Source organism: Hippocampus zosterae, chromosome 3, assembly GCF_025434085.1.
Source record: "Hippocampus zosterae strain Florida chromosome 3, ASM2543408v3, whole genome shotgun sequence".
In the NCBI taxonomy this organism is placed as follows: domain Eukaryota; kingdom Metazoa; phylum Chordata; class Actinopteri; order Syngnathiformes; family Syngnathidae; genus Hippocampus; species Hippocampus zosterae.
Window position 1 is genome coordinate 14689489 of NC_067453.1, and position 11629 is coordinate 14701117.

The following is an 11629-nucleotide window of genomic DNA, read 5'->3' on the forward strand; positions in this document are numbered from 1 at the left end:
AGAGGAGACGACAGTTTAGTTCGTAACGAGTCAGGCGGAAATCTTTACTGGACAACACGATGTGACAGTCGTTTCATTCTAACATTATTATATAGAACACGGTGCTTATTGTGTTTCGCATCCAGAGATTTTTGTTGATAGGTGTGCTGTACTGGAAGTGGAAAGGGACAACGGGACAATTAATGGGAGAATGTCAGTTCCACTTTTCAGCAGGTCATGACTGTTTTGTTTCTGTACCTCAGCCTTGATTAACTTGAACCACACATACAGGAGGGAGGCGGCTCAGTGACCCAGTGGTTAGCGCGTCGACCTCACAGTGCAGAGGTACCGGGTTATAGCGCCGGCCTCCCCGCGTGGAGTTTGCATGTTCTCCCCGGGCCTACGCGGGTTTTCTCCAGGTACTCCGGTTTCCTTTCACATTCCAAGCACATGCACGGCAGGCTGATTGCACACTCTAAATCATTGGTGTCAAAATCAAGGCCCGGGGGCCAGATTTGGGCCGCCACTTCATTTTACGTGGCCCGTGAAAGCATATCAAACATATCAATGTTCATGATGCTTGCTAAAGTCTGAATCAAAATTTCAAATTGAAATCCATAATAACATGGCGCTATTGCAAGCATTTTCCCGTTTCCAAGCCCCTTCTTACATTAATGTAAACTATGTTTAAACAAGTCATTATTCTTGACTTCTGATTTCAAAACTAGGTGTCCATCTATTTGTTGCTCGATGTGTATGTAATATGTGGAGGTGATTATATATTTATGTGGTTTCACAAAATTCACACTCATAACAGTCTTCCAAGGGAAACCAAACCGTAACTACAATGTGGCCCGTGACAAAAATGAGTTTGACAACACTGCTCTAAATTGTCCCTTGGTGTGAGTGCAAGCGTGGATGGTTGTTCGTCTCTGTGTGCCCAGCGATTGGCTGGTAACCGGTTCAGGGTGTCCCCTGCCTTCCGCCCGAAGATAGCTGGGATGGGCTCCAACACCCCCCGCGACCCTTGTGAGGATAAGCGGATCGGAAAATGGATGAATGAATGGATGGAAGAATATACAGAAGGTATGCTGGTAAAGGAAGTGGCAAGCCTTCAAAAGCTGTCAAGTCTGTTTTAAACTTGATTCTGACTGGATTATTTTTGGGACCCGGTTTTGTTGATCCTGATAGAAATGTGAAAAATCTCTGGAAAAAAAGTTACCAATCGTGACAAAAGAAGTGGTGGCAATTGGCGAGGCCCAAAAAAACATATGGCTGAAGAGCTGGTTGCGGGGTCATTTTTTTATACACTCGGATTAGATTTGTCAATTCAAACAAAACTTTCTTCAAGAGTTTTACTGGGACAGAGAATGCTGTCATAGGAACAATCATTCCTTTGAAGAGTCTGTTCTGCTTTACAGTTGGCTGTGACTGAATCATTTTTGTGAATCCTGTTGCTTTTGTTGAATTCCTCTACAAATATGTGAGGAGAAAAAAGATGTCATGTTTTAATGCTGTCAAAAGAAGCATTGCAAAAAATTGTCGGGTTAGTCGAGACAGACGTTCTTTTTTGACCCAGGCATGATTTTGATCATTTTGAGCAAAAGTTTGACACATCTACACAAAATAAGAAAATTATGCTGGCAAAAGATGGGGATGATGATGAGTGTTAATAGTTTCTTCATGACTCAGCATTACAACATTTGCATCGTGAGGTTATGTGAGCTCGCTTCATCTCTACATCTTTTTAACTACTACATGGACATATTTTTCTTTTCCAGAGGGACTGAAGTGTGCCCAGACAGACAGCAAAAGGTCAAAATGGTTTTCGACTTCCGAGGGCCATCAGATTGGCCTGCTACTGTCCTCTGCTGGTGAGAAGCATCAACCGCAGATGCAGAGATGTTTGACAGTCATTTAAGAGTGGAGGTAGCTTCTGGCACTTAGAACACAGACTTAGTGAATGTTTCTGGCAAACTGTACCTCATCTTGAGCACAAAACTGAACACATTTCAAATCCAGAGATGCAGATTATTAAATGTAGTAATGGATCCCAATTGTTGGATATGGGGTTTGTTACGAAAGTATTTTCTATACATTTGATGCTTCCTTTTTTTTTTGGGGGGGGGGGGGGGGAGTTGAAAGAAGTACAATGTGTTTACTAAGTGTGCTTAAAAACTGTGTTTTTATATGTTTGAGCAAAGTCATTATTTTTCAGGAAATAAAATTCAAGCCCAATCTTCTTTGAATTGATAAACTCCACATCGCACAAGTTGGCCATCTACCGTATTGACCCAAATATAAGACAGTGTTTTTTGCATTGAAATAACATTGAAAAAGTGTTGGGCGTCTTATATTTGGGGTCTAGATATTATACCCATTCACGACGCTAGATGGCGCCAGATACCATTGAAGCAAATGCTGAATTTGACTCCCCCAGGCCAAAGCGAACCCCTGTCACGAAGAATAAAAATAAAAATAGCGGTAAGAAAGAAAAGAGAAGAAAATAATAGAAGAGATAACAAAAAATGGAAAAATGTAGCGACAATCTGGAGAAAAGTGGGTTGAAGATCGGCCAGGTTAACCCGCAGCTGAGGAGAAGTTATGATGTAATTTACATTTCAAAAACCAGAAGTCATTCATTTACGAATGTGATTGCACTTTAGTTTACATATTTAAATGTTCAGATATTCAGATTTGAATGAGGCAAAATAACATGCTTTTTCTCTCAAATATTTTGTTATAATCATTTATTTAAGATAAGATATGCTTTATTCGTCCCACACTGGGGAAATTTACTGTAATTATTTTCTGTGTAAAAATTAATTTGGTGTTCAAAAAGCCTGTTCTTTTTTTTCAAACTTGAGTCTTGAAAAAGAGGGGGTCGTCTTATAATCAGGGCCGTCTTATATTCGGCCCAATATACATAACACCACACAAAAATCATGTTTGGAAACTTAATTTAATATGTGAATATAATTGTTACTTCATGACAGTGTCTTTGAACGGTACATGGCTGCACCAGCCGTCCACGTCAAATTCTTCGCTCACACAGACCCTCCAACCAGAGAAAGAGCCTTTACTACTTGACGGAAGCAAATGACTGTGGTTGCATCACCTTTACAACACAACATCAGGGATGCGATAAATGAAACGATGAGATGACTAAACTTTGTTGGAGGCGGAAATTAATTTGCATACATACTTACCTTCATGGCTTACCAGTTCCTAATGCACCGAAGCATTAAAGCAATCCATTTGAACAAAACAGGCTGACTCAAATGTATATGATCAAACATTTCATTCCTTATTGTCCAAAACAAAAAAAAAAAACATCCAGACTTTCAATCTTGAGGCGACATAACACTGCACGACTTGCACAGAGTCAACTGTTTCCCACGCTTTAAATGGGTAAATAATGTGCAAAAGTAACAGATATTGTGGGGACAACGCAATAGTATTTGTGAAAAAAAACATGAAATTGACCATATTTAGAATTCAGCGAATGCACACATGTATGAAAGACATTAAATTAAACCATATTAAATTTCAGAATTTAAATTAGATACTCAATATAAGATGATACAATAAGACAAAGACAGATAACCGCTTTAGTTTCCTTGTCCTTTTCTGCATATTTTACATTCACTCCCATGGTGACTCCATCGCCACCTCCAAAGCACATGGCGGTCATTCCAGCAGCGTTGAAACTTGCTGACCCAATTCTCTCAACTGGACCAGTTGGACGTTTGCTGGCAGGCAGGCTTGGATGTCAAACTTGATCCTCCGGGCCGAGCCACGACACGTCAAGCTTCGATTAGTATTATGATGATCTACTGTAAATATTTTTTAAATGAAATACAGTTACATGTTCCTCTCAAAGCTGGGTGGGTTATTAATACCAGCAGAGCCGACAGGATGTTCTGCACTGATTCGTGGGACTGCTTTGCATCACCAGAGTGAAACGTGAAGGGAGGGGAGGTGGCCTCCCTTCAATTCCATCTGTCCCTCCATCACTTTAAGAAAGCCTTGGAAAGATATGCAAAGCATTTTCCCCCCAAATCCTTCATATCCAGCTTTGGGTCCATGTACTAGTAGGCTCTTTGTCCTCACTAAGCAGACAATTCAATGCGCTAGCAAAACAACTGAGTCTTGCCGGTAAGATGTTTACACTACTGCCACTTTTCTCTGATCAATATGCAATTACAGTAACCTTATAAGTTATTATATGTGCTGCGTGGGCTTTCTCCGGGTGCTCCGGTTTCCTCCCACATTCCAAAAATATGCATGGCAGGCTGATTGAACACTCCAAATTGTCCCTAGGTGTGAGTGTGAGCGCGGATGGTTGTTCGTCTCTGTGTGCCCTGCGATTGGCTGGCAACCGATTCGGGGTGTCCCCCGCCTACTGCCCGGAGACGGCTGGGATAGGCTCCAGCACCCCCCGCGACCCTAATGAGGATCAAGCGGTACGGAAGATGAATGAATGAATGAATGTGCTACGTTAGCGACACTACTAGGCCCAACTAGTGGACGTAAGTACTGGACTCAATAGCCTCCTGGAGCCTATTAGTAGCACCAAAATGACCACGAGTAGTTTTGCCTCACTAGTAACATGTATTTGTGCTACTAATATGCCAAAGTCATCCCACAAGTGTGCAGAAATGTAGTGCCCCCCCCCCCCCCGCCCCGCACACACACACACACACTTCTATTAAGCCACAGAGGTTCTACGATTGTGCTCTAGTTCATTCTAACTAGTCCTCTGAATTTTATTACTGGTGAGGATGATGAACATAGTATACAGACTTTAACCCTTTCAGGGACAGCGGCGGTTACGACAGTGTACAGCTTATGTTATCAGGCTACAAGTTATGCATGAAAGGGTTAAGCTGGAGATCAAGGATATCTAATAAATGTTTACAGCTTTCCATAAAATAGCACTAGTACTTCTAGTGACATTTTAAAATTCTACTAGTTAAAATTGAACAATTCACGACTGGTATCCGTAGTGGGCAGATGTCAACTAGTGCACAATTTTGACTCACTTGGGATATAGAATTGTCCCAATGGTGTGCAAAAACGTCATACTGCCGTGGGGGGGGAAGAAAAGTTATAAGACTGTTATTGTGGTAGTATTCAAATTGTTTTACTAGCAAAGACAAAGAGTGAACTAGTAGATGTACCTTTAGCTGGATATCAAGGAAACTAAATAAATATTGAAAAGGCTTTCCACACAGCTGTTTGAGGTCCATGTGACTCGCATGCTTTGTCCCCACTCGTAGGACAACTTTGGCATAAAAGTGGAGCAACAACATGTTACTAGTGAGGCGAAACTGTGTACTAGTTGATATCTGTGTGATACTAGTTCTATTAGTGACTGGATAAAATTCTATAAGATCCAGCATGTTACTAGTAATACTAGTATAGCAATGAAGGCAACAAGTGCACAATTTTGCTTCAATAGTGACATGTCGTACTTAGGCCAAAGTTGTTTTAGCAATGAGGAAAAAGTGCATAAGAGTACAGAGACAGCATTGATTGCATTCCTTCAATGTTCTTGATGATATACAGCCTTTAAAATGATTTAATGAATGATAAGTAAAACATATTACACATACATACTGCAATAGCCGTCTTGTATTTAAATTATATTTAAATGAGTCACTATTTTTAGGCTCTGGCTCCCCTTAAGACGAGACAGGCCGACATTTCCAAATCAGTTCATTGCTTCTCTTGAATCAGCACATATTTTACTTAGGAAACTTTGATGCCAAAGTGTAAATTAAACTAGAAAAAAAACAGATGATTTGCCATATGTTGTGCATTTCCTGCACACTTTGAAAGCTATATGGATCAACAACGGTACCGCACGATGTTGAGATTGCTCAGAAAGGCAACTGCGCTTGTCAATGAAAGGTCCAAGAATAATAGCAATAAAAAAAAAACAACCCAAAATAGCTGGGATTTTATTTTTATCACTGTGGCTATTTATGACAAAAGGAGAGAGGCGGCGGTTTTAAGTCATTTTTCATGAAATAAACCCTGAAATATAAACCACTGCAAATTTGCCCCATTTTAAGAAGTCATAATGTAGTTTTGTTCATCTTCGATGTAAGGATGTGTCCTTGCTCTCATATCTCTCACCACCTTCTTCACACCATCTCCAACTGTAGCGCAGAAGTGAGAAGTGTGTGTGTGAGTGAGTGTGTGTGTGTGTATAAATAGACATACAGTATATAGATATACGTAGAGATAGATATTCATATTTTTACCAAAATTGGAAAGGAAACAACTAAGGGAAGAGAACCCACAACAAAACCAAAACTTTGCAATTTTGCCCTACTTACTTTTTGCATACTTTAAAGACACCTGAACGGAGTACTATTTTACCATTGTTTTCATTATTTTCATACAAGTGCCGATTTTGAGCAGTAGCAATTTGCTGTTGATATCTACCTCTGATAGATTATTCAATAATTATTATAGAAATTATTATTTTTTTGTTTAATCCGAGTTCAAATCGCATTCATCCACAAAATAATTGACAGATTAAACTAATCCTGAGTTGCAACGCTAGCATCTCTGTCCAAAAATGATTTTCGTGAGACGGCACTGTGTGAAATTATGTTGGGCTACAATACAACGCTTAAGGAACAGAACTCTTCCTTTAACCAAACACCCCCCTTGTATTGATCAGATGTACCTCATGAAATGTCCAGTGAGAGTAGGTACGATCGAGCTCAAAGAAGAGCACAAAGAGTGTGACGAGGCGAGTTCAATAAACACATCATGTTTAACTGGCTAAGAAAAGGAGGGGAGAGGGAGTAGAAAATAAACCTGTGTGAGACAGATGCGCATTAGCGTTTAACCCCTTCGTGCGCGGCAGGCCACTCTCGCTGTCAGCAGCTCCGACTCAATAATCAATCACACGGAGGCGAGCGGCGCAAACAGCCCGGGAAGGCAAATCCTCGGCTCGCTCCAAAAATAACCGGCCCGAGTGTTTGATTTGTGCTTTTCTCGTGTCCCAGAAAACAAGACGCTGTCGGAATGCTGCTTTCATTCCACGGACGACGAGACATCTTCACCACGACCAACACTAAATCGTACTTTAAACCCTGTTTGGGGTCTACTGTGCCTTTATCGCAAGTTTACAGGCATCAGCCATAACATTAGGTACGCCTCGTCATCAGATGACAGCCAAAACAAACGTGCTGCCCTGCACAATAGGGATGTGAATCTCAGCACTGAGGACGATTCGATACACATCTCGATGCACTACCAGCGATGCGATACTTAAACGATACATTGAATTTTCTGGCGACACGATGCGATACGTTTCACCGTCTTCACGATGTGATACGACGCGATACACATTTAGTTCAAATCAATGCGATCCGATACGATACAGTGCAATTTGTTGTGATATTGTGCAATTAAACATGATGCAAATATGCAAAGAAAAAAAGTTTTAAAAAAGATGGTATTCTGTATGGTGTTGCAAAAAGTAGACCACTTTAAGCCCTTTCACAATTGGGTTTTGTGCAAAGAAAATGTAAACAATTTGGCACCTGAGACTCACAGCTGTTGCTGTAGTGTAAACACAAACAAGACTACTCACCGAGTGTCTTATATGAAATATCCATCTCCATAGGACAGAAAAAAATACAATTGAAACAATGTGGCAGTCACAGCCTCAAAGCTGATGTGTGTATTGTAGCGTACACAGACCACTCTCACCGAGTGTCAAAATGAAATGTCCAAAAGAGTCATCCATATATAGTTTTTCCTTGCGCGGTCACAGTGAGCTGCAAGGGGACCCCCAAAATAAGAGGCGATTTTTTTCTGGTCCTGACCTGGTTTGCCAAGAGTTTCTCCGGTGTCCAACGAGGAACTGGACGGGGAGGCGGGAAACTTGTCGGTGATGTGGTGTCATCGTTTTAAGCGGTCTGCATATTTGTGGTGCTGCCGTTTTATGGCTTCGTAGTGCGACATTCTTTGCAAATTACGGAGCTTTTATCAATCTTTCCATCTTTCTTTTCGAAGCCGTAGTATTTCCAAACATAAGATCTGAATGTTGCGGAAGCATTAAATACAGTAGTTTCCTCGCTGCTGCTTGCGCGAACTTCCGTAGTGTTTCGCTTGTTGTCTACTGGGTTGTATGTGACGCACGGCTACCGTCCGTATTCAACACAAAACGCAAAACAATGATGGTGCATTCATTGCACCTAGGTAAGGGCAGATAGGTGACGTCTAACATGAATAAAACGGAGCTTGAATCGGATTTTACCGATAGCCACCAATGCATCGTGATGAATCTCGATTTCACCCGTCAATCGCGTCGTACCCAATGAATGAACCGATGCACTCGCATCGCGCACGTGCGCGTCGATGTATCGATTAATATCGATTATTTTCCACACCCTTACTGCACAAGGGAAATAATGCACAATGTCACAGTGGCATTAATTGGCTGAACGCTGAAGAGCTTCACACCATACAGCACAGTACGGAATTCAGGGGGGGAAAGTTGTATCCAACCACCGGTTTATTCATTCCAACATCCATCTATTCTTCTATCCATCTGTTCCGGTTTGAGTGTTAAACCCACATGTCCATGGGGTTGTATCCATCTATCCAACCACCCATTTATTCAATCATCAATCTACCCAGCGATCCATTTATCAATTATCTATCCATCTACCCATCCAAATAAACTACTAGCGTTGGCCGATAGATAAAGCACAAAGATGATCAAAATGTTTGTCACCTTACTTTTCTCGTATCTTCAATCTTATGGCACACAGCTGTCACCGGGTGACTGATTGGACAACAACCCACGGAAGTGAATCAATACAAAGTCATCATGCAATACAAATGTGCAGTTGAAAAGTAAATCTAAAAGTCAATGAAAATGAATAACACGGGGTGAATGCAAATAACGAATACTGTACTAATTATTTGTGAAAAAATTAAAATAATAACAACAACACTGTAATTATAACTATTTACAGAATAGAACCCCCTTGAATGTATGCTGGGTCCTCCTTCTAACTACACAAGGCTCACACAGCAGTTTGCGTTTTGTGTCACATCAAAACACAAAGAATAGGCAATTTAATACAGTAATGCAAAATAATGCTATACACAGCTAAAGAGGAAATTATTGTTTTGGGATCCAGTATGTCAGCTGAGAGGAGTGGCCTAGAAGTATCCTGTTGTAACTGTCATATGCTTGTGCAGGAGGTTTTTTTTTTGGTTTTTTTTTTTTTGCCTCACTCAAATTATCCTCAAAATGAGGGTAGTTCGAGCGTGGGTTTTTTTCTCCCGCTCTCCCTCGCCTGTGGTTTCTTTCTGACCTTCGGGTTGAGTAACGCTGGCGCGTTTTGGCTGCCGCTGCTGAACCCGTATTGTTTTGTGTTTTTGTTATTGTAAAGTGTCCTTGGGTGTCTTGAAAGGCGCTTATAAATAAAATGTATTATTATTATTATTATTGAGGATAAGTGACTGAGAAAATGGATGGACATAGTATCCTGAATGCAGTAATTTTACAAATGTGATTTGTTTACATAATACAGTCCTAAGTTTTGATTTTGACTTTCACGATGTGCACAATGTTCTCAAAATTGCATTACAGTAGAGATCATCTTTTTATTTTTTTTGTTATCAATTTCTGTCAGAACCATTATTTTGTATGCCTCTTATTTAGATTGATATCTATATTTGTTCAGAATGTGCAGGCTACTGTACTTTGCCACAATTTGGGATACAGTAGCAGCACAACTGGATGCAATTCTCATTTGACTGTTTAATGTCAGTTGGAAAAAAAAGTGAGAGAAGGTAAGCAGGAGTAGTGGGTTGTAATTTTTGGGCGGAGTGGGGGCGCGGACACCCGCAGCGGCTCCTCTTGTTTTGTGTTGAGAGGGAAGACATTTCATCTGTGCTGTATGTTTCACATACAGTACATTTGACAATAAAGTTTCATCCAATCCAACCCAATATATTGTTTTACATCGTTCTGATGTATTGTCTATATCATTTTTTATTCGCATATCACTCAACACGACTATCCACACAACTATCTATTCACACCATCTTTCCACCTATCATCCATCAATCTAGTATCCATGCACCAATCTATCTGTCTCGCTAGTGTTAGTGTTAAATTTGGGATTTTGCTCCTTCAAGCCACATTAACTTCAGCGAAAGCACTCAATAAGACTCAGGCCCTTCGTTAATTAGGCAGCTTTATCTTAGCAACAACCCTTTAATGGCAGCCATGTGTCTCTCCGTCTGTCTGTCTATTTGCAGCAGAAGTCAGCGACTGCTTCCTCCAGCATGGCTATCCGATGCAAGCCACTAACACGCCGGAGACGGACACGCCCCCTCCGGACTGCGAGCTCCACAATCGTGGTTAGTACTACTGGTTCCGGTTCTGGGGGTCCAGACAACAGGCCCAGCTAGCATCTGTTTGTGCTTTGTGAAACCCCCCCATCAGAGAAAAACAACACTCAGTTCCTTTCTCTTAATTGTGACACGGCACAAAAATCGACTAAAAGTGCACAGATGACGTAAATCACGTAAAACCACACACACGCACACGTACGCGTACACACATCCGCGTAAATACGTCAGCTGCGGCTGGCTCACTCACCTTGTTTGACACATTTGAAGCGGACCGGGTCCTTGCAGTGTTTGATGACGGCCAGCACGTCCCGGCTGGTAAGGCCGGCGACGGGCATGTCGTTGACCTCCAGGAGCAGTTCATCCTCAGCCAGTTTGCCGCTCTGGACGAGACCCTTCCCCGCCTTTACCTCGCCCAAGTAGGGGAACTGGCCGAGTTCGGCGCCCCCCTTCAGCTCGAAGCCCAGCTCGCCATCCTTGCCGCGGCTGATCACCGCTTCGTGGACTTTGTTGGTCCAGTGGTTTTTCTTCTTGAGGCTTTTCGACATCGTTTTAAAGGGCGACTCGGTTCACCGCAAACTGGCTGGCTGGCTCGCTACGATCACCACCAACAACAGCACCACCACCGTCTCATGCCCGCCTCAGTGCGACTCGCCGCAGCTGGGCGACATCACCGACTCACGCCGGGAGCTGTGTCCGCTCTGCGAGGTGCCGAGTCGGACGAGAGACAGCCGCACGTCGCGATGCTTGCTTCGGTGAGGGTGAAATGTTTCCAGCCACACAGACGCAGGAGACAAACACTGGCGCGTAACCCGGATGTGAAAGCCGAAGGAGGGGAGAGATGAATGGTTCTGGTTCGGTCTTCGGAAGAGGAGGGGAGGGGACAACATTTCTACTACTCGGCTTGCGGCCGGGGGTGGGGAGGGAGGAGGCCATGAAGGTACCACAGGCACCAAACTGCATTCAAATGGGAAACTTTTGATTTCTCACCATTTCTTAAAAATAATAACCATTCGTATTAGTTTAATGCTATTAAAAAACACATCTAAAAATGCTTACTACTGATGGGGCATTGTGATATTCTCGGAATATTGTAGACACGATTATTTGAAAAAATGAATGTGCACTTTACGTCTAGTGTGTATAAGAATGTTTGGATTTATGAGAAAAATAACACAATTAAGGGGGGGGGGGGACAATTACACCACAGCTTTACCAGATGCAGTAAGCTCCATTGTTGACAGTGGGG

At 42.1% G+C, this 11629-nt stretch overlaps 1 protein-coding gene across 6 annotated transcripts in view; it reads right to left on the bottom strand.

Annotated features, from left to right (window-relative positions):
* Nucleotides 1–11282, bottom strand: part of LOC127598079 (membrane-associated guanylate kinase, WW and PDZ domain-containing protein 2-like) — a 149308-nt gene extending 138026 nt beyond the window's left edge. For all 6 annotated transcript variants that reach the window (XM_052061605.1, XM_052061602.1, XM_052061603.1 and 3 more), the window contains exon 1: nucleotides 10631–11282. In XM_052061605.1, the coding sequence (XP_051917565.1) occupies nucleotides 10631–10928 (298 nt within the window). In that variant the 5' untranslated portion in view covers nucleotides 10929–11282. The remainder of the gene's footprint in view (nucleotides 1–10630) is intronic.
* Between the last annotated feature and the right edge of the window lie 347 nt (nucleotides 11283–11629).